Source organism: Centroberyx gerrardi, chromosome 17 (assembly GCF_048128805.1).
Source record: "Centroberyx gerrardi isolate f3 chromosome 17, fCenGer3.hap1.cur.20231027, whole genome shotgun sequence".
NCBI lineage: Eukaryota > Metazoa > Chordata > Actinopteri > Beryciformes > Berycidae > Centroberyx > Centroberyx gerrardi.
The window spans coordinates 15,775,296-15,798,978 of NC_136013.1; the positions used below are offsets into that span (position 1 = coordinate 15,775,296).

Consider the following 23,683-nt stretch of genomic DNA (forward strand, 5'->3'; position numbering starts at 1 on the left):
GAGCTAGCTGGCAAATACTTACTTTATTCTTTGTTTTCTTAATTACAGTGTTGAGGCAAAGACAGCAGCAGTTTCACTGTAGATGCTGCCTGGATGTTGCAGGATGCAATTTATCTATTTATCTTGACTGCTGTGTTAATTTGAAGTCTATTTCTAGACTACAGCCAACTTCTCTAATCTAAACCACTGTCTATTTTTGAATATGCAAAATCATTATATATCAACTTGCTAAATTACATTTTGTCAAGTAAAAAATCCTTCATTAAAGTCTGACCTAACACCAACATAATTTCAAATCAAAATTGATTGAATAGAATGACATAGGCCTAGAGGTCTGCTAAATAAGATACTTTTAAAATGGCACAACCTCATCAACCTACACTTACTGTGAACACACATGTAAACAGACAACACATGTACACACACACACACACACACACACACACACACACACACATCCGTGCAAACACTCCCAAATACACATACAAACACACAGTCTGGTGCTGCCTGGCTGACAGACCAACATGGTAAACAGCGAGTCAGTGCATCAAGCTGTTAGGGCCCTATGGTAGAAAAAACACGTTTCCTTGTGACTTTTGGTGTCCCATTAAAATGTCCCTTTGGATGAAAAAAGTGAGGGTCTCGTGTTTTACTAGGGTGCCCTCAAAGTAGAAAAAAAACTTAATTCATTTTCATTTTTCAGTCATTTTTGCCCTAATGTCACACCAGATGGGTATTTGAGCAGCTCAAGTGCCCCTCTGGTGAGACATTAGGGCAAAAATGAAGCATGGAAATGGCCGGAGGGCCTGCGTACCATTAAGGCAGCGGCACGGGATTGAATCTGGCCCGTGCCTCTGCTGCATGTCATCCCCTCTCTCTGCCCTGTCTTTCCTGTCAATCTCTACTGCCCTGTCAATAAAGGCCAAAATGCCCAATAAACATAATGAAGTATTGGAAGTGGCCATTAGGGCCTGGACCTACCCTGGTTAAATAAAGGTATATAGCTTTAAAAAAAAAAAAAAAAAAGGCCACTCACAGCAAAAAGGGCAGGGGCAGTTGCCACTACTGAGAATAAATGTATAGGACTTCCTTCCTTTTTAAAGTTGCCAGGGCTGTTCAGTTATGACTTGTGTTGATCCCTCGTATTTCTTCCATGGAGATTTCTTCCCTTGCTGAGAACCAGAAGGGTTTCCTTGTTGTATGTCAGACATTTCGCCACTAGGAGGCTCAGGGGAAGACACATGGGGATGACAGCAAGGGAGACAACATGTGTAACGTACATCTAAATGCAGCCCAGGGTATGCATCCAAGTTGATGTTGAAGATGGATTAAACGAGAGAAGAGGTTAGTTTGCCTGACGGGTTTTTTATGCGGAAGACATAAGAAGGCAAAAGTGAAACCTCTCGCTTCACCTGGATGGCCTCTGAGAGGGAACCAAGCACTGGGAACCAATACGCCATCTGGCGGAAGGTTTGGTAAAGTGCTCCGGTACACGTCAACCCCGAGGACGCATGTTGCCATTGGCTGTCATTTATCACGTGTTTATTCTGAAGATGGCGTCTCCAAATGGAGGTAAATTCTAATTCCTTACCCTGCTATGCTGTGTATAAATTGACATTTTGACATTGTTAAGGCCACAAAACCGTTAACGACTCTTATGTTTCCTTACCCGAACATCCCGAGACGACAAAATACACATGTTACCGCTATACTGTTACTGTTTAGAGATGTTTTTTTTCGCGTTGGCTAAAGCCTACAGTAGCCACACTAGTGTTGTGTCTGTCCAGCAGTCACTCATACACAACATACTAGACAACAAGCCTGAACCTAACGTACAGTTTGACCCAGAGAGCTAAAACTAACCACTAGTTTTAGCTCTCTGCATTTACTCTCATTAGCTTGCTGCTGAATCACTTAATTGTTAAACCACCACCATTTACAGTATGGCCAACTGCTATCAAGGGATTGTCGAAAATCTCCTAATATAGTTTTCACTACGTTGCCATTATTGACGCATTGCACGTGCTGTGATACAGTAGTGGGGCACGCTGTGCTGGCATTTGGTCTGGATTATTTTCTTTTAATTGAAGTTTCTGCTGTAAATACTCCACATAATATTCACAAGGACAATAACAAGTTAAGATCAAATATACTCACTAATATATAATAAAAACATTAACTAATATTAGTGTATGCTGTGTAATAATGTGTAGAAGTTCTTGATGTCACCATATCAATACACAGAGGAAAAATACCACAGTATTATACTGTATGTCATACTGAGTTGCCCTCATGCCCTTGTTTGTTATACACTACAGTAGCCAAGCCAGGCACCCAACCGCTTCTGCTGCAGAAAGCTGTCCGCTTGACTCTAGTGATACTGTAATTTACTGTAACTAGTGTGCTTTGTTTTTCTGTGGTGAGTTAAACTGAAACACACAGTATGATTTGGTTTATCATGAAATGTGTGAGCAGTTGAAAATCAAGCATATCAGCATACTATTTATTTTGTGTTATTTTATTTAACAAAACAGGTAATTAGGGTTCGATTGATAAAGTTTTTCAGGACTGATACCAATATAAGTTGCCAATAGCCGGTATTTTGTGCAAATATTCAGTACTTTAAAGTTTGACCATTTCCATGCCAAGCAAATGTATTTAGGTCATTGAAACTCTGGACCGCACCCATTCAATGGTAGGGAAAATCTGGGATACTTTAGTCCCTTAAATGAAGAAATAATTTACACAAAACATAATTGAACAAGTAAATAAATAAGATACAAAGAAAATAAAATGCCATCGCAAGGTTTACTGTCTGCATCCGTGGTCAGGAAGGAACCTCCATCATATCGTAGCAGGACGACACAGGCTAGCCCATATCAGATATTTAATGAAAGGCCAATATCGACCCAATATATTGGTCTAACCCTATCGGTGATATCTGCGTGTGAATTATTCCACAACACTTGTTCAGATGTATACCTGCATAAGAAAAGACACAACATACAGTACAGTTCAGTAGCTCAGCTGGTAGAGCTGAGGCCCTCAGATACCAGCCAGATATCTGATGTTCTAATAGGATACAGATTCAAGGGCTTTTTGAAGGGTGTGAGGTTCTGCAGGCCTGTGTAGGGGTAGAGTGGGTAGAGCTTTGCGCTACACTGCTGTGCTTACTCCACTGGGACTTCCCATACTACACTCATGGCAGTAAAGGTCACTTTGGATAAAAGCACCAACCAAATTGCACATATATCCTTACATGACTCACTGTTTCTTCAAGAATCTCTCCAGCTAGACTATGTAGAAACACCAAACTGATGTATTTTTGATAGAAAATGTTGGAAGTAAACACCATTTGTGTCTGATAGGTGATGACTTTGAGTCCTCTTTGCTGAGTTTTGAGAAGCTGGATAGAGCGTCGCCAGACCTATGGCCAGAGCAATGTAAGTTTGCCCTCTCCATGCTCTTTTGTATATTTAGTTACTATGGAATTCTGTTTCTGATCAACCTTATTAATCCTGTAATCTCTCCCGCAGTGCCCGGAGTTGCAGAATTCGCTGCATCTTGTAAAAATGTGAGTTAGATTAATTGTGGCTAGCTTGATTTACAAATTTGGTAATTATATGGACTGGAAATATATTATATAATCTATAAATCTTACATAGCCTACCATAGCTATTGAGAAGCCAGATATAGGCTACTGAGACTCTCTTTGTGTCTTACATCACAGCCCATCACTAATTCGCCCCCCAAGTGGATGGCCGAACTGGAGAGTGAGGACATTGAAATGTTAAAAGGTAAAGTATTGAACAATAGACATTTAATCTGTCAATTTAAAATGTTCAAACATTTCCTCTTTATCTGCAATGGGTGGTGATAAACGGGAAGATTGGGGTAAATGGGGACAGAAACAGCTGTAACATCTTGTCAAATGGGATGATATTTAGCTCGGATCTTACATTATGGCTCCTCTCATGCTTCTCTAGAGCTGGGTAGTCTGACTACAGCTAACCTGATGGAGAAGGTCAAAGGACTGCAGAACTTGGCTTACCAGCTGGGCTTAGAGGAGTGTAAGTACATGAACAACACACACAAGTTTAATGCACGCTACTCATAAAGTTGTCATAAAGGAATTGTGAAGGCAAGAGTGTCGGTCCAAAGTTAAAGTGGTACCTCAACATTCAGAATTTGTTGCTTGTTACCTCTCCTCACCAAACTCTTACAGTGTAGTTTGCAAAATCTGAATTGACAGTAAGAAACCGCATGTTAGCTGTGAATACACTTTGTTCACAGGATTTTCAACATTTCTTGTTGAAACCAATGAATAAACTGAGTCACAGACTATCTAGGTAGTCGCTCCTCAATTCACCACTAGATGGTGCTGATCGTCTTTCCATATTTACCGTATCTATCTACTAGCTGCTGATGGAGAAGAGTTTTTCACAGCAATGTCCTGTGCTTTCATATAAACCAAAACCCAAACAGGTTGACTGCACATAGGCTTGTATGTGTATTTATCCAAAGACAGAATGAAATCATGAATCATGAATTTGCAATTTGGAATCAACTCTGAAATCAACTCTACATTGCTGTCAAACAACATTAATAGGTTGACCTTGAGGTATTGATTTCATGGATCTAGGACAGTCTTGTTAAAGTGGGAAACAACGGCATGTCAGCAAGAGCCTGAACAACAAGTATTCAAGCATTTGATGGATGCAAAATCTAGTTTTTAATCCATTGCTCACTGCCTCCATTGTCATAATCCTTGTGGAGTGTGGATTAGAGAGATGTGGCTAAGTGCTCATATTTTCCAAAGAGAAAAATGGATGCTTAGTTGCCAATGAAAAAGCACAACCAACAATGAAGGATTGGGGTATAGCTCCCCCTTTACCAGGATGGGGTATGTAGTTAAATGGGCTTTTGGAGGTTTCCTTCCAATCAGGTAGATTTAACCAACATCCCTGTACATAACACACAAAACTAATCTTGGACAATAGGGGCAAAGTGGCCTTTCCCCAGCCGTTTTACAAATCAGGGAGATGGTCAGTATTAGTTGAGTAGAAGGAGGTAGAAAGGTTGCACTGGGGGCTGCCAGCCTTTTTGCCTTGCGATGAGCTCACCGCTTTGTAAAATTCCATAAAGACAGGATGATTAAAGTAGGCTCGTTCAGGAGCGGATTACGCCAAACATGATTTGTCAAGGCTTTGATAAAAATTGAGAGTTGCGTAAATGGAAACTTTTTAATTATTCAAGCAACTCATCAAATTGTAGGCAAGGGAGTCGACTCTATAGATTGAGTGGAATGGTTTGCTGCAGTGGTATGACAAAAAAAAATACCCAAACCTATATTAGTGTAATTACATATAGCAGGCTATTAACAAAGGGTTTGATCTGCTTATTCTAGGATCATATTTACAGTTCAATAACTGGTCTGTCTGTCTATATAGTCTTCTTGAGTAGGCCTATCAGGTCTTGTCTCATTCAACACACATCTGACTGCTCACACCTTAGTAACGTTCAACTTTAACCTAATCACAAGCATTGACAAGCATTGTAACTCAAATGCTTTTCAATTCAAGGCTTATTATGCAAGCAACTTTTTTTGTTTACCAATTATCTGAGTATAGGAATGGAAAAGAAGTCGGGTAAAAGAGAGCAACTGTTGAATGTGTAGCATGCCTTTACTTATTTGCATAGCCCACTGGTTACGATTTATTTTTGTTGAAAAAGTGTCTTATCTCCCTGCCCTCCCTAAGCCCTGAGAAGCATGTAATCTAGCTGGTATAAAGATGTTAGCTGTCATACACGGAGGGCTGCAGGCTTTGCAATCATGTCATGTACCTTGGGATGACGGGACACAATGATGGTTATTATTGGTCTCGGAGCAGCCCTGTAATGGGTGCCTGTTTAATGCTCTCTGGTTTAATTTTCTCCTTTTCCCGGCTGTCAAGGGAGGCCTTGTAAATCTCAGCTACTTTTTCATCATGTTTGTACGCTCTTCAGTACCCGTAAACGAGCCTCCGCAGAGGCACAGCAGAGCGAGGGCAGGGGACAGGATTTACTGCCCCTCCCCCTTCAACATGTGGACCATTAAAGAGGAAGCTGGTTAATGGGCAGAGCACAATCAAGCAGTGAAAACTCACCCACCCCACTGCAGTGAGAAAGACCAGACATAACTGAAGAACACTGTTCCCACCCCTTACCTTCTGAAACTGTTTGAAACTACATGGACAGAGTAGATACAAAACAGTATAATAGATAGGTGTGGAATAAACCCAAGCAGCATGAGTGTTGATTTATGTCAATTATTTTGTGATGGAGGCATTGCACTATGCACGCATTGCCCCATGTTTGTGTGTGTGCATATGTGTTAACATGGGTGTGTAAGGAGGATGCGACACACCCTTAATGTCAAGGGACCCCCCACCAACACCCCCAACCGTGGCTGTGTGACGCTGGCCCAGTCTTGTCCCAGAGGGGTTTGACGCGTGTCTCTTCCCCAGGACCCAGCTGCTGCTCCGCCCCATGATGAATGCCCCTGTCGTGGGCCGCTGAGCACGGGCATCAAGCCCCGAGTCTCTGGGGAAAGCTGAGGACTCTGATAAGTGCTGTTATTGGAGGTAATTGAAAGCTGAGTGTTCCTTTGGGACACGCTGGAAGGCCTCAGCCATAGAGACGGCTGGTAACACGGCTGGTAGAGTTAGTGGCGGTGCTCTATCACACTTGTGGGCTCAAGGCTACTGGCTCCCATTTAACACTTGTCCTGCAAGGGTGGTCTATTAATTAGCAAAGGCTTTCTACTGTAGACTCTGCTGATTACTTTTGATTATTGCTGAGTTGCAGCGTCCTTGTCAATGTATCGTCTTGCTTCAGTAACAATTTAATTGGTAAAAAAGAACATTGAGAATTTGACTCACAACCTGGTAGAGTGTGTAAAAACAGCACAGCTAGGTGTATTCTGGGTATTGGGCCACCTGTTGTCTCTTGTCTGGTGCCCCATAGCCGCTCTCCCCAACCATGATGCCACCCAGAGTAGACCCAGGCTGACCCCTGGTGTGGCTGCCTTCATGAAGGTGAGGCTGAAGGTCGCCCTGCCCTGACAGCGCCTAATGGGCCTGCATTCACCACCTCCTCCTCACCCTCAGGATCAATCTCCGGCCTATTAAGAGCGTGCTGCTGCTGAATATGATTGCATTCACTGGGCCCCACTGGTGCTAATGTGCCTCCATCAATCCATCAGGGCGGGCTGACCGCGGGGCGGGCGGTTATGAAGTGCCTGTGCTGACAGCCGCTGAATGAGGAACAGGGGACGCCTACCCCCCCCCCAACGCTACCCTTCCTCCTCCTCCTCCTCACCTCTCCTCCTACTCCGCTGTCCTCCTCTTCTCACCTCTCCCCAGCTTCCTTATGGGCTCATAGTGGAGATGAATGGCAGTGTCGGGGTGCCTCTCTTCGAAGGTGGCACCATGATTCGCGTGTTAGGAAAGTGAAACAGGGAAGGGTTGTTGAACTGTGTGTAAATCAGTGTTTCAATTTTAGAAGCTGGGATAGCGGACAAAACAGTGACAGGATGGGCATTAAGTCGTTGTTTGATGGGCTGTTCAGAAGCATTCACAAGTCACCCATGTTAAATTTAGAAACTTTTGGCCAAATGTGGTTGGCTCTCTCAAGTTCGGCCTGTAGGTTATACTAGTCATCTTTTAAAATGTTAGCCATGCCATTTCGTAACAGTGGTACTGCTTATAGTCCATCGTTGTCAGAAAGTGCCATAACATTTCCACACACATTTTGCAACAGACTGACATGAGTATCTCCAAACGGTGTAGCAGGTTGCAGCTGTAGCTGTTGGAGCCTGTCTATATCTTGAGCAGGATCAGTGTCAGAGCTGTGTAAAGGGAGAGGGAGGCAGAGCTAAACACACACATACACACACATACACACACACACCCCTCCTCAGCTCTGCCTGCCTGCCGCCTCCCTGAGCAGATCGGAAATGACACCTCATTTCCATAAAGGCATTAGGAATTCATTGGATTTTCTTTCCCAGCTAATCATAGTGCGGGTGTAAAACCTTTTAGGCTTTTTAATGAATGAATTTTGACTGATTGCCTATTAATAAGGACACCTCTTGAACAGGCATAGGCTGGGGCAGGGGTGGGGAGGTGCAGATGTGTTTGTTTGGGTGTGTGTGTGTGTCAGCCAGGCGAGAATGCATTGGAGAGAGAGGAGGAGAGGAGGGGTGGGCCCTCTCGGTTGGGACATAAAGAGGAACCAGTGGCTCCCCTGGGAAATCACAGCTCGTGTCTGCATCTTAAATATCCCTGTGAAGTATCAATAAGTGGGTAATTGAATTTTGAACACAAACATGAGCGTCAGGTGTATGTGTTGCAAGGCGAGGGTGTTGGGGGGTGGCTGGGGGGGTGGGGGGTGAATGTGTGTGCATATAAGTGTTTCCATGCATGTGTGTGTGTGCGTGTCATCTCCTCTGTGCCTCCGTTGTCCCGGGGGAGGAGGGCGGTGAGAGTGGATGTTAAATCCATTAAATAAAGCTTACAGGCCGTAATAGCCGAGTGGCACTCGGAGATGGGCAGTGAGGGTCAGATAAGTCCTCTTAACTCTTAATGAAAGTGAATTGGGGCAGTCAGGGCCGGGGTCCAGGACTCCAGTTAACCCAGGTGGTCATCTGTCTTTTGAGCTAACAGGGGTCCAGCAGCTCACCGGGAGCGTGCCATCAAGAGAGGTGGGTGGGGGTGGGGTGCGGGGGAGGTGGGGTGGGGCGGGGGGGGGGCGCGGTGATGATTACTCTCATTTCACACACAGGGGAACCGTGGTGGGGGCTGGGATTGGGCTGTGACAATGACACCCAGATCACTCACCGCAAACGAGGGGAAAGTAAGATGTTACACCGAAGCGTTTCCTTTGCATCTACATTCAAACCACCTGGGATTTGCCAAATGAAAATTATTTGCCACTGCAGAGCATATAGAAAATAGCAGAACCATTTGGCTTACGCTGATTCACCACAGAATTTCCTAGAGTGTAGGCTTGGGTTCTTGCTGTTTAATTTCAGAAAAAAGGCAACATTTTAAATAGCCCCGGAGTATATTTAGCTTGCAGATTTAGCTTGCAGATATAGGTTAATCCCCATTGCAGCAATGTACCTGAGCAGCAGTAATCGGTCCCAAATCTACAGCCAGAGGATTACTGGGCTGCTGTGGGAGCGCAGGAGGCAGGATCGTCCGGCAGGCTGGGCTGCTGCTGCCAGGCAGTCCTCCGTTATCGGCTCCATACTGGCCTCTCTGCCAGGATGCCCTCTGCCCCCAGTCGGACAATAACCTGGCTAAGCTTTGTTTGTTTACATATTGCATCTATTTATGGCCAAATCTACACTGATTTTAAATTGGCTTGGATAAAAATGGAACACAATGAAGCAATGGGGAATATTTAATGTGTACGACATGATTATATGTAAGTTGGCTGTGTTTTACCGAATTCAAAGGCTGCATCTGCCCCACATTACCATTGTAGGCTCTGATGGAATTTCGGACCAGTTAGGGCTAAATGGTAATTAGATAGCAACAAATCAACAGGGCAAGGCGATGGCCCTCAGAATCCATAAGGTGTCATTTAGTATGGATGGCAGTAACAAGATGCTGATTAACTTAGTGCAAAATTAGTAATTGACCTTTCTAATCAACTAAACAAATCTCTATGTCCCCCTAATCAGTATTGATCTCCCCTGGCTTGTGACAAAGCGCATGTAAGCGTGTGCGTGTGTGTGTGTCTGTCTGTGTGTGCATGTGCACCTGTACATGCATGTGGGTAGGTATGTTAAAGTGTGCCAGTGTTTCTGTTTATGTGCATCTTACTGTAAGCTTGTGTTAATTGCGGTGCTTTGTGAAGATTATTCATCATCATATTCCTCACATTTTAAAAACTAATTTTGAGGAGAAAAAAAAAAAGATAAAAGACTTGTAGCTTGAAGCAGTGTTGCAAGCCATGACATCACCTAATCCAAGGAGCTGAGACAGAAATTAAAAGGATAGTTCACCCAAAAATGAAAATTCTGTCATCATCTATCACCCTCATGCCAGTTGAAACACAGGTGACGTTTGTTAGTCCATATAACACACAGGGAGCTTGCCAGCACGACTCCGTAGCAGCCTTCTGCAAAACAACTGAAGTCAGCTGGGACCGAGTTCCAAAAATGGCAAAAAATGACCATAAAATTACTCCATACATCTCGAGCATAATCTTCTTCTTCTGAAGCCAAACGATCGTACAGTGAGTGGAAAAGACCTATATTTACACCATTATTTTACGCAAATCTTCACTACAGCCATTGTTTTAGAAAACATTCACGCTTGCAGACCTCGCACGTTCATGTGAATCTTCTAGGTCGTACGCATATGTCTCATGGATGATCATTTGTGTGATCATTTGATTGACATGTCCTGTGGTGGTTTGTTTTCAAGGGAATTATGTCCTGCAAAGTTCTGCCTGCACATCTTTACTACAGATTAGCATTGTAGCAATTCCACTTAGTTTGACTAAAATAATATTTCAACATTACTTTGTTTTTTTCACCTTTTGTATTGTAATCAATTGCTGCTGTTTGGATTTTGGATCACTAACAACCTTCACCCTGCCAATCACAAAACTCTCACCCATATTTCCCTTTTTATCAAAGGAGAGCCACCATAAATTGAGCGCTGATTTCTGTTTAATGGGGTCTTCAATCTGATAGTATCAATGATATGAGTTTCTATCTGAGTAGGGGGAGGCTGAACTGAACTCTAATTAATGAGAGGCTCTGTGGGGCGAGGGGTCTCAGGAGGACTGGCACAGCCGTGCCTGATCTGCTTTACAGTTTGCCCTCATCAGGAGATGGAGAAAGGGATAACGAGAAAGAGAAGCATGACACCTGAAAAATCTAAAATATTAACTGCTACCCTTTACCACTCCTAGCATAACTGTTTCTAATAAGAAAATTACATCAGTGTACTTGTAGTTTTAGGGTCATCCTAACATAATTACTTTCCCTCACCTAATTTTGATGGCTTCATTTCAATCTACCGAAGCACCGAATGTCTGTCCGGGGGTCCACTGATGACTTTGTTTAGGGTTATTTGAAGAGACAGCGCAGTGCAAAACGAATCCATCCCATTCCAATTAGCATCATCTTTAACCTGATGACGGACACCTCAAGGTGACGTGGCCCCCACGCCCAGGCGCACCATTATCATTCCACACTGGGCAACTCATCTAAATTACTAACTGCCCCGGCTTTTTCATTAGCCGCTGCAGGCAGGGGAGGCAGCGGGCCCTTCTCAGCAGCACACAGCCAGACAGCAGCCAGTTGATATCCTGATCCCATTTTTCTTGCAGGTGTTATGAAGCTGGATGACTTTCTGCTCAGTGCCCATTTGAAATTGGTCTTCACTCTGCTGCTCTGTAGTTTTATGTTTGTTTGATGTGCGAGGTTAGTTAGGAACCGAATGTTTTTTAATAAAGTCATTGAGGTGATCCCAGCTTTGCAGCTCATGAAAACTGTACTGGAGCTAAGAGCCTGATCCTCTTATTATCTTTAACAAAGAACAATTACTGTACCTGGATGATGCCTCTCCAGGGTTTATAGTGATGCTGCAGGAAAATCCCTGCAGTCTCCATAATGACACAAGAGTTTGTTGTTGAGAGAAAAGCCTCTTGAATGATTGCTCTCCCAGTGAAGACCCATTTTACAAAAGGCCTGCAGCAGGGACCATTCTGCTATGGAGCTGTTCTGCACAGAGTCAACACTCCTGTGCAAACCTGGTTTAGTGGATCCCACCCAAACATCTTCAATATGTCAACGTAGAATTGCATCACCATTACGTTTAACAGTGTTAACAATTGCATTTTATTTGTATCACAGATGTCAGTGCAAAGGGTGTGGAGAAGGGTAAAGGGTTCCTAAAGAAAGTAAGGAGAGGGGAAGCACTTAATGCGGTTCTGCAAAAGAGTGTATCCACTTGAAGCGTGCATGGATTATGTAGCCATATTTGCTGTTCCACAGCCTATATATGCATTTTCATCTTTGTGACTGCTTGAATAAATAGTGTTCTTTTTGCATTAGAAGTGGTGCTACTCTCCTTATTTTGCAAACCATTTATCACTGGTTTCATACATGAGCATAATCAGAAGGTACTTTACCCTTAAAATTAATAGAGATGTTTTGCATCTCAATGTGCTCCTTGTCTCCCCACCCCAAAGCCATTCCTCTTCTCTCTCGTCCCAGTGCGTCGCATATACAAAAACAGACACATGCATGCGCCCCTAGGTCTGAGTATTTGTACCTGACTGCATTTAGACAGCAATCAAGCATTCACAAGGCTCTCTTTGGTAGCTAGTCTCCGTTTTATGTTGTTTTCCATGTCCAGAATGAACAGATGTTTGTATAAATTACCTCCCAGTTTGACACTGCAGATATTAAATACATGCTTTGCATTCCTAAACAACGGCTCTGAAGATGTTAGAGTTGCAGTCAAATGTTGTGTAAGACTGAACATTTTTTTTGGTGATTTCATAAACTTATCAAAGATTCTTGCAGGGTTGTAAAACAAACCTGAGGTGCCTCACAAGCACAAGTAATGCTTCAAATGATTGGTCTGTAAAATGTAACGTGGTTCATCTCCAGCATGTAATATGGTCTCTTCTTCTTCTCCAGCCAGGGAAATGACCAGAGGGAAGTTCCTGAACATCTTGGAGAGGCCCAAGAAGTGACAGTTTGAGCAGTATTTTTCGCAAACAACAGGCAGTTTGGAATCACAAGGTGAATCTGATCCATGATTTTATGAATATGTTCGGAACATGTTCAAACCTCCACAACAAAGTTCAGAGACTTTGCATTCAATTAGTGAATGGGAGCAGAACTGCTCACTCACACAGCTGAGGTCTTCTCTGAAGAATCCAAGGGCTGCAAACTCTCACATCTGTGTACTTGTTGTCCTCCTAGATAGTTGCCTTTACTTTTATGATAATTGCAAATGGTGAATTACTTAAAATTTCACTGTAGCTTGTAGATCTGCCTTGATTGTATGTTTTCCCTATTTATTCTTATTTCTATTTCAAACATGATTTAGATTTTTGCAATTTGTGAAGTTGTATAATAAAGTTTTAAAATGAAAAATGACTATTCTTTTGAAGTTCCTCAAATGTTTACAATTCTAGCCCGTGCAAACGGCTAACTTTGGTGATGCAACCGCTTTTCGAGACTGTTCAGCCTTTAATTAGGGCAATAACTTCATGCCTCTGCCATTCCACAAAGTGCAGCACCTCTCCGGCTCTGGACATGTAAGGAGCTCCGACGTGAGAGTGCTTTCCCCGTCTACCAGGGCATTTTTTCTACTTAATGAGCATTGGAAGTAGGCTCCCCTACACAAAACATTGCGTAAAAATAATATTGCTCATTGTCATCGCTGTTAATGAGAGTTGACATAATTACTAGGACCATTTCTTTTCTAATTAGCACACTTCCAGCATTGTCGGAGCTAGCGGCCAGGCAAAAAGAGAATCAGACAGGCATGCCGAATGGGAAACAAAAAGAAGTCCATCCGCCATAATTAGGCCAGACAATGCCTCGGACTGTTCTCGGCTGGAGATGTCGCTGGGGCTCTGGCCGCTCACTCCCAACAAGTTACACTTCTCCCCAGGCCGCTAATAAGCCCCTAATCGTCTTTCCGATTCACACGGACAGAGGCCGCCACTGCCTCAGTGGCTTCACCCCCTGCCTCACGGACCCTGATTCACCCCTTCGAAAAATATGGATTATTTATATAATTCTTCAGTCTCAGAAAGGGTGTTTTTTTTCTGTGTGTGTGTGCCGGAGTGTCCCGGGACAGGCAGAGTGGAAGGTGGGGAGCCATGGAGGCACAGCATGCAGGGCCTGATGGGCAGGAATGCGGTGTTCTTCTGCACATATTGTAGGCGACTTTTATCACAGGGTTTCAGATTTTGTCACCATGACACTATACTGAAAGGTGACCTTGCTACCTGTCATCTTTTACAGAGCTCACTGGTGGATATAGTTTGGATTTGGACACTTGTTGATGTTGACTGATGAACACTGATCAGTCTACTGAGCGTTGACATGGTAAGCGACCTGACATCCGCAATATGGTGCGTGCACTGGTGGCTGCCTGTCACCCACAGGCTCTTCAAGAAACGGGTCACTCCCCACAGAGCTAGTCATCCATATGGAGGAAAAACAGCTCCATCCATCCGCAATGCGTTGCCCTGACCTCGCAGAGCCTCAATGCCCCGACGAACGTCAATCCGATGTGCCCCAGGGCCTTAAATTAGCTGTCAATTAGTGCAAATTAATCAACTCCTCGCCTAATTAAGCAATGCCGACGGGCAGCTACCAAACACGCCATTGTGGAGGAGCCATGAGAAAGCTGGGGCTAGTGAACTTATTCTGCGTTGGGGGGCATCACATCACACCCCTGCAAGTGATTTGGGAAAGGCAGCAGCAGAGCCTCTGGCTGTGCTGTGGTTTTTCCCCCTGACTCGGCTCTGGATGTGTGCTGTCATCAAGTTGCCTGCACCCTGCTTCCACACTGAGGATTCAGCTTGATTCAGCACTGCAGCGGCTGAATCACACCGGCGTCTTGGGTCTGCTTTGCTATGCCAAAGTAGATTTCTCTCCCGGTTTTTGAGACAGAATAACCCCCGTTCAGGTTGTCTTGGAGATGTTGAAATTACTCCGTTTTGTAACAAACAGATGCAAGAATGTTAGACGTGAGTTTGGAAGATCTAACTTGAAAGAGACAAGAGATACCGACAGAAATGCAAAAAGTGTTACAACACCCCCTATACAGCAATAACGCAGCTCATGTCTGTATGCTATGGGACGAGTTTGAGCGTCAATGATTCTTCATTCTCATCGCATATGTGGAATATCAAACACTGACAATCTGCGGGGGCTGGGCTGATGCATAGTTATGTTTCAGGTGCGACCCTGTGGGAAGCCCATCATCTTGTGACCTTCCTGCAAAGTACAAGTTCTCTGTTCGTTATCACAAATGCATCTCAAGCTTTTCCAATCACAATGCGAGGAGGATCTATGATATTCACTATAGGGGGCGGTTTTTGCTTACAGCTGTTTGTCAATTTATTACCTGCAGCAGACATAGTCTTCTTTGAAGGTTAGGTTGACCAGGCTGTATCAGTTCACGACACCAATTCATATTTCAAACTGGAATCTGTGCTGTTAACATAATTTCTTAAATCAGGTTTTCCTCATCTTTGGGACAGCTGCCATGGCCCTTTGGGACATGTAAACACTTGTAAGTGCCCCATGACCTCAGGTTGAGGACACTTTGCTCATAATGTTACATTAAGCCTAAAAATGCCACAGCAGAAATGGGAAGAGGGAAGGGAGCAGAGAAAGGGGGGTGGGGTAGGGGGGGGGGGGGGGGTAAACAAAATTTTTCCAACAGCTGTTTGCTTTTTAATCTGCAGCCGTCAGATCCTGCGGTCTTTGATGGGCAACCCAATCTACACGAATGACTGAACTAAATCTTCCCTTAATCTAGAGCCTTATTAGGCAGCCTCTCCTCTGCATGTAAATCAGGATGCAGCCATTTTCATAAGGAGATGGATTATTAAAAGCCACGCAGGGAGGAGAAGAGTGCTTCACTATCAACAAACAAAAAAGCCTCCATAGATTGCAGCAGGAGTGATGATGGAGTGAGAGGGGCAGTAAGTTGCCTGTAATTGACAGGTCATCCTGACTCACACCCTTCCACGTTAATAAATGGCTTGATCCCAACAGGCTGATGTGTCATTAGCATATCCTAATAACATTGATTTCTTCATTAATGGAATTTCCACTAAATAGGCCCTAATTAGTTTCAACTGTTCATCCACTAATTGCAGCAGCAATATTTTTCTCCTTCTGAATCAGTAGCTCACTTTCACTGTTTGGTATAAAATATGACTTTGCAAGGCAGATCGGTCATTGCTCTGCTTTTGTCTCTTTGTGTAAGGCCTAAGGGCCTAATCCATACATATATCTTTCACAATTCATAACTTACTGGTAGGCTTCTTTATTCATCTTGTGGATTGTATAGATCTATCTGAATTCTCGTTTGGGTGAAATTTCAATAGCTTTTGAAGTTTGATATTAGCTGATTAATCTATAGCCGAGTTGCCCAGCCTTTTCTCCTGCTTTGCGCTATAATGAACATGCAATGCTCCTGCTGCTTTGATCAGTATTTCTAGTCGACCTTGCTGTATTATCAGTGTCACTTTGATAATACCTATTGGTGGTAGCAATTGGTGCAAAGGAAATCTTTTTGAAGTCATAAATTAGCTCCACATCTGCCTATAATAGGCTCATTCAAATTTTATTCGAAACGCGCTTATTTCCAAACGAATTCATGGAGCATTTGCATAGCCAACACGATAAATAATAATATTGATGATCATTAAAAAAAAAAATAATAATAATACATGTACCTCATTCCATGTGTTCGAATGTTTTCTGCAGCTCCAATCCGGCACTTGCAGAAAGTGACACGAGGAGAGAGTAGCCTCTCTTAACCCTCCACTCTCTGCTCTGCTTCTCTCATTTACACTGACACACCAAGACTGACTCGGCCTACACCTTTTATGTTAAAAAAAAATAGGCCTATTAAAATATGCATTGACCCAAGGAATATTCATATAGGTTCTTGTAACCTTGTAGCCTAATTGTCTACAATTAATCTATATGTGCACAGCCACCAAAGAACCAAAATCCTTTTTATTAGCCTACGCCAAGGATTGAAAATATAAAAAAATCCACTATTAAAAATAATTCTAATGAATTGGGTGCATCATCAAGATGCACCCAACAGACCACAGTTCGACTAATCCATTTTTTAGGCCTACATAATTATCCTATCTCTAGCCATAATTAGCCATAAGTCATTAATGTTCAGATATTTTTCAAAATTATTATTATTGTTATTATTATCATTATTATTATTTTTGATACATGATTTTAAAATGTATAAAGATTATGTATTTATTTAGATGACACGTGGCCCATGTTCTGTATCATATTCTGTTTCCTCGGAGGAAATTTCGCTGTGATTTAATCCGCTGTGCAGCCCATGCTGCTGTGGGATTAGCGGTGCAGGGCTAGGCATGCACAGTGGGTCCATATCGTCCAGCTGTCGTTTTTGGGAGGGCCTTTGATTTGCGTGTGATGATTTTCCCATAGCATCTGGAGATCAATTATCCATTCGTGTGAGCCAGTGGTTGGGCAGAGAGATCATAGCTGGCAGTGTATATAAGCCATTCAGCGAAAGGCAGTATATAGGCTACTGATTTATTCTAGATTGAGGTAATTTTCTGAACGTGCAGCATTTCAAAGGTAAGTAAGAGGTGTGAAATAGACTATTTAATTAGGCCTGTAGCCCTAACGAAATATAATATGTATGTGTCTGTGCTACTCAATAATGAGTTTAGAATGGCATTATATTGTATTTTTATCACTATATCACTATCACAATAGGCCTATGTCTATAGTTTTGCTGTAGGATGTTGTAGGCCTATAGAATTTTGCTGATTATCCTTCTATCAGGATTGCTACTTTTTTTTTTTTATAAGGGGGTTTTCATTCTGAGCATTTTGGCTTTTGCACTGCAGCCTTAAGGCATTCATTTTGTTCGTTCCCTTCTTTCTGTAGCCTAAATCCTTTTCTCGTTTATCCATATGGTATAGTCCTGAGGAAAATGCATATATGTATCCGAGAGGGCGTATAATGCATCCATGATCCACAGGAATCCTGAATCCTTGCAGCTGATTGGCTGCTGAGTCCTGCCTCTTGTTGGGATGGACCTGTTGGATAAAAGGACCATTTTCTAAAGGGCTCTTGTGTGTTGCACAGTGGATGATGCACTGGGGACCATCCTGTAAGACGGTAAAATAAGAGATAGGCCTTTTAAGTCGCATCGAAGACAACATGACGGGGAAGCAAGGCGCCGTGCTGTCGGAAAGTTTGAACGTATCGGAAAAAACCTCTCTGGGCGCAAATGGAGGAAGTAACAGCCATCACATACAGGCGAAGAGCAGCGCAGCCCACCCGCCGCCCAGGTGCACCGGCTTTGGCATCCAGGAGATACTGGGGCTGAACAAGGAGCCGTCCGCGGCCCCGAGGAGCCCGCTGGACTCCCTGCCGGCCGGGGCGCACCTGATCGCCGCCAGGTCCGTGCTGGGCCCCGCCGGCATGGGGATGGGTGTCGGGATGGGATTAATCGGCCCCGGTGGGATTCCGTCGTTTTATAGTCAGCCAGCGTTTTTGGAGACTGTGCTGTCGGACGCACAACATGTTCACCTGCAGCCCCACAGATCCGTTGGGCCCCTGGACGCCAGCCAGTCTGCCAGCTCAGGTGATCTGCAGTTTAGTGAAAATGTAGCACTTACTGCAGAATTATAGAATTATTTAAGATATTGTATGTTATTATAGCCTAATTTGTGTAGTGTACATTTTTATAATTATTATTATTTTATTATTACTAGCCTATTCGCCTATTATTGTTATTATTATTATTCCAGTTGTGTCTGTGGTGTCATTTTTAAGTTAGCCTAATTGATTAAATTGAACGATAGCTACTGGCCTAATAAAATAGTAGGTAGGCCTGTGATGTTGGATAATGTTGATCGCCAACAGGTTTGCATTTATTGTGATATGTCGAAAATGTTCTAATAGGTGGCAGTAATCTTAATACCTCCCTCTTGTTTTTTGTTTTTTTTAATTCAGACTCCGACGATTTGTCTTCCAATGAACGAAAACTCTCAAAGTCATCAATAAGTCAGAGCAAGAAACGCAAGAAAAGACGCCACCGGTTAGTGTTTACTTCTGGTTATTTGGGCTAATATTATTATTTTATAGATGAATCCATTCTCAGAAATTCTTTTTCCCCCTTAAAAATAAGAAAAGTGGAATCTATTACTTCCTTCAAAGATGCAATGGAACTGAACATTGTTTTTTGTTTGTTTATTGTGCCCTAATTGGTGGGCATTTATGGTTCAATTAACTACTATTATTGATAAGAATTTCTGACAAATAGGTTACAGATTGATCATATTTTTTTCCTTCTTACTCTTAGGCCTGTTCTCATCCTGAGGCTGAGGATACAGAGTCGAATATCTTATTATTAGCCTGCATTGTTTTGATTTGCTTCTTTATATTTCACACCAGTGCGATGGAGACATCAGCTTGAAATTCACTATTTGATCTAAGATTGCGGCATGTCAGTGTTTTATTAACATTTTGCTGCAGGTTATCCCTATATTCTTTGAATGATAGACCTACTGTGTCTGCATGCCTGCACTAACCACAACATGCTCAACTTGTCCAAACTTCCCAAATGTTTCCATCTTTTTACAGGACCATATTCACATCATATCAGCTGGAGGAGCTGGAAAAGGCCTTTAATGAAGCACACTACCCGGATGTTTATGCCCGAGAGATGCTGGCCATGAAAACAGAGCTGCCTGAAGACAGAATACAGGTAACAGCCTACTTTAACTGTCTTTTATAATAATCCCGTTTCGGTGTTAATCTACTTTAAAACTCTGTACCCTGGCCGCTGTTTGAACATGGATCCTGCATTTTTTGTAAGCCTAAATATTTTTGGTATAGTCTATTTTGGTATAGGAATGTGTTTCATTTGTTTTTATTTATGTCCTGATTAATTGATATCCTTTATTCTGGCTATGGGGTTTTCATGGGCCATCAGAAATTGTTGATTCCCTATTATAGGCCTATAAAGCTAATTTAGTTTGGCTAGCCTATATTTTAAATATCCCAGTGCCGTATAGACTCACCATGGCGTATAAGCATTCCTATTTCTTCTGTTCAAAGATGTTGCATCTGAAAGAAACCAAAAGCGCCCAGTGAGAGGCCATAAAAATAGTCTGGCAATTCTATTTTATTTCAGTATTGATATAGGCCCTAGGTTCAGTTTAGATCACTGATGGGTTCATTTTTACCTTCATAATACGGGAAAATATGGAATGCTAAGCACGTTTTTCTAAACATCTCAACGAGTGAAGACATTTTGAAAATATCCTTAAATATAGCAAGGAACTAAGCTACAGTTAAAGCATAGAGCTCTATCTAATATTTCTGATTTTGTTGAATCTAAAAGGTGAAAAAATTATTGCTATAACCAGGGATGTAGTGGAACAAATGTCAGCTTTTTATTTGTAGAATATATAATACAATTTTTTAGGCTGATATAAATCTTTATGCGCTAAATCCATAGCATAGATCATAAGTATCAAACCAATGTAGGCCTAAGTTATATGAGGAAAAAATAAGATAGCCTATTTAAAGGGGGGGGAACAATTAATTAATGCTTTTCTGAAAATATAATTGATTTCTGTTTATATTCGTGGTGGTTTGCCTTATGAAGCTCACCGAGTGGAGGTCATAGTTTACACATCTTCTACCTACCCTACTTCATCGCTAACATCCCAATATCCTCGTGCGATATTTGGCTGCACCCCGCCTGTTGCCCCCCATGCTGCTGTAATATTTAAGGTTGAGATAAGTGAGCCCACGTAAATCGATCAGAGATGCTCCCCTCCTGTCTGAACAAAGACTCCTCTCCTCCAGCATCCTCGCCAGGGCAGATAATCTCTCATCAGGCGCAGTTGGATGTGAAACAATTTGTTCTCGGAGAAGGAGCCACTAACGACCTAATCAAGCTATCAAGGCGGAAGAAGATTGCAGTGTGACCTGGACCATCCATCTGCCGGGGTGCCTTTTAATCTCATTCTCATTACGGGCTCCAACAGTACAGCCGCGAATAAATAATAAAAGGAAATAAATAAATAAGCCCGGGCCTATTCCTATCCTAAATAAAATTAACACCCAATTTTCTCATTGAGTGTAATTAGTTAAATCAGACGAGCTCGGGAGGCTGGCTGGTGCTGGAGAGACGCAGGGAGTTCAAATGAAATAACTACATTGAATTTATTAGCACGGGTCAATAGCGCCGCTCCCCCGAGTCCCGCTAGTTTAATTTCCCGTGATATTTGCCCGCCTGCCCACCATCGATTGGGCCTGAAATTAACTTATTTTTCAATCAGCCTCGGCGTGCCCCAGGGTCGCTTCTCCTCGCAGCTTCCACACTGGCTTCCTTTGAGGGCCAGAGAAGCAATTTCTCATAAAAAGTATCTTGTATGAAATAAGGGTTATCATCAGAATTACCAGAAAAAAAAGAGCTCGAAAACGGTTTTGATCGTTTTCAATTTAATATCTGTCCCCTCCCTCCCTCTAGAATCTTCTCGCCAGCCCCCCCTTTTTTTTTTTTAGCACTCCACACAGCCGTCAGAGGTGGCTAAGTAGACTGTTTAACAGCCCTGTGTTGTGCTATACAATCAATTTGCCCTCTCACTGAGCTGACAGATAGCCGGGGGCCCCAACCAGCTTGTTGGCTGTGGCCAAGTGAAGTGTCTTGATGTGTCAAAGCATCTATATGCCACCACAGGTTGCTGGAGATGAGCTCTGACAGGAGGCAGGGATCCGTCACACCTGTAGCCAGTTTATGGGAAATCAATGGACTCAATCAAAACGCAGCAGTTGTTATCTTAAGCAACTTGCATCACACTAGAGATTCGCAAATACTTTGAATATGTGCTGAAATGCTAAAATTGAGTTTTCTTGCACAAACGAAACAGAATAGTTACATCTCCTCCATAAGGAAAAAAGGAACTGTGCTGCAAGATGCAACCAGATTGTTTTGTTTGCAGGGCTTAAAGGAATAGTTCACCTCAAAATGAAAAGTCGGTTATCATGTGCTGAAACTCACCAAACATACAGGAGTTAGCCCCCATTGATCTCAGCATTCTCCCAAACTATTGAAGTTAACAGGGGCATATTTTTAACGTGGACACAGCTAAAAAAAAAGCATGAAGTACATTAAATGTCTCCAAACAGCTCATGCAGCGTAATCCAAGTGTTTTGTAGCCAAACGGTTGCTCTGTGGGCCCAAAAGTCCAGTTATCTCCTATATGTTCCTCACTGACAATGCTCTGGTTGCACGCACCCTACAGCGGTCTGGCAGAAGACTCTGCTTGCTACCGTAGAATACGCTCGCACCTGTTGCCGCATTCTAGGGAGTAAGTAGATAATGACTGAATTTTCATTTTGGGGTGAACTATTCCTTTGAATTGTGTAGATGGTGGTTGCTGGTGTTCCAATCCTGGCGATATTGCTGAAGAAGCCAGTGTTGATTCATATTTGTAATAGTGACTGAGTGATTTCTTCTCCGGGTCCAGGTATGGTTTCAGAACCGCAGAGCGAAGTGGAGGAAGAGGGAGAAGTGCTGGGGCCGCAGCAGCGTGATGGCTGAGTACGGACTGTACGGAGCCATGGTGAGGCACTCCATCCCCCTGCCCGAGTCCATCCTCAAGTCCGCCAAGGACGGCATCATGGAGTCCTGTGCCCCCTGGCTGCTTGGTGAGGCTGCTCTCATACTGTTTCTCCAAGATGCTTCACACACCTTCAGCATCATGCTCTCATTCTTGTTTTCAATGCTTTCAATTATTGTTGATTTTGATTAACATTTTTTAAGTTTCTTGATAGGCTTAGCAGGCCTCTTAACTATCTGATATCTGAGTTATTTAATCTTAACTCCAACAGTACTTTTCTTTGTCATTGTTTGTTTTTAACATCATGTATCATACTTTCTGTAACTTTGAAGGGTGTGTTGTTGTGAGTTCTCACTGTCATACTGACTGACTGATATATCCAACGACTGATGTCTACTTTGCAAGAGTATGGTAGATGTTCTTATTTGCTAAGCATATACCTTTTTAGCTATTTCCTAGACAAAAAACATTGGTGCACAACTCTGCATTCTTGCCAACACATAAAATATTTTCACCAAAATATATGCAGAATACCCTGATCATGAAATTGCCATCCTCCATTTGAACACTATATTCTAAACCAGAACTATTTTTGCTTACCATTTTCAGTCCAAGATGGCTTTCCAATCAACAGACGCTATTCTAAATCTGAATACCCGCAATTCTTTGCAGGGATGCACAAAAAATCCATGGAGACAGCAGTTGCCCCGCCAACAGGAAAGTCAGATGCTCCCCAGCTGCCAAACCCTCAGAGGGCAGAAGAGGCTGAGGCAGAGGAGAAGAGGTCAGAAGGCAAGTCCTCCATTTCTAAAGAGGAACTGAGGGAGAACAGCATCGCCGCACTCAGGGCCAAGGCACAGGAGCACAGTGCCAAAGTGCTGGGGACAGTTTCTCACGACAGACTGCTGGAGGGCAAACAGGAGAGACAGGCGGCAGAGGAGAAGCCCAGCGATCCTCTGAGTCCAGCAGAGGAGGCAAAGAGTCCATAGAGACTGTCTAGCTCCTGAGGACTGTTATTCCCATGAGTGAACGCAGCGGCCCGGCTGCTTTCAGCATGTGTACGGACTTACCCAGATCGATCAAAATTCACTGTCCCGCAGGTTTTCCCCCACATTGAACTCATCCTCGTTTACTGCTCTAAATTGGCCTGCATTACTTTGGACTTCTTCTAGAAGATAAGTCATTAGGCCATCACTCTGAGGAAAACACCAGTGCACTTTTCCTGTTTTACTTCCAAACTTTCTTACAACTGTTCTGGCTTATGCAT

The 23,683-nt window shown here is 43.0% G+C and overlaps 2 protein-coding genes across 2 annotated transcripts; both read left to right on the forward strand.

Annotated features, from left to right (window-relative positions):
• The first annotated feature begins 1,538 nt into the window (after positions 1 to 1,538).
• Positions 1,539 to 13,174, forward strand: lin52 (lin-52 DREAM MuvB core complex component). The gene is made up of 6 exons (XM_071925276.2): positions 1,539 to 1,572; positions 3,369 to 3,443; positions 3,537 to 3,574; positions 3,731 to 3,797; positions 3,987 to 4,070; positions 12,710 to 13,174. The coding sequence occupies exons 1-6, from the start codon at positions 1,554 to 1,556 to the stop codon at positions 12,763 to 12,765; spliced, it is 339 nt and encodes a 112-aa protein (XP_071781377.1). The 5' UTR covers positions 1,539 to 1,553; the 3' UTR covers positions 12,766 to 13,174.
• Positions 13,175 to 17,995: 4,821 nt separating this feature from the next.
• On the forward strand, positions 17,996 to 23,559 carry vsx2 (visual system homeobox 2). The gene is made up of 5 exons (XM_071925322.2): positions 17,996 to 18,422; positions 18,794 to 18,878; positions 19,424 to 19,547; positions 22,324 to 22,504; positions 23,089 to 23,559. The coding sequence occupies exons 1-5, from the start codon at positions 17,996 to 17,998 to the stop codon at positions 23,403 to 23,405; spliced, it is 1,134 nt and encodes a 377-aa protein (XP_071781423.1). The 3' UTR covers positions 23,406 to 23,559.
• Positions 23,560 to 23,683: the final 124 nt, after the last annotated feature.

Bases quoted from the DNA above. Each gene is read 5' to 3' on its own strand.
- lin52 (XM_071925276.2), top strand. The intron at 3,575-3,730 runs GTGAGTTAGATT...CTTACATCACAG, and splicing joins TCGCTGCATCTTGTAAAAAT to CCCATCACTAATTCGCCCCC. The intron at 4,071-12,709 runs GTAAGTACATGA...CTTCTTCTCCAG, and splicing joins CCAGCTGGGCTTAGAGGAGT to CCAGGGAAATGACCAGAGGG.
- vsx2 (XM_071925322.2), top strand. From the start codon at position 17,996: ATGACGGGGAAGCAAGGCGCCGTGCTGTCGGAAAGTTTGAACGTATCG. The intron at 18,879-19,423 runs GTTAGTGTTTAC...ATCTTTTTACAG, and splicing joins CGCAAGAAAAGACGCCACCG to GACCATATTCACATCATATC. The intron at 19,548-22,323 runs GTAACAGCCTAC...CTCCGGGTCCAG, and splicing joins TGCCTGAAGACAGAATACAG to GTATGGTTTCAGAACCGCAG.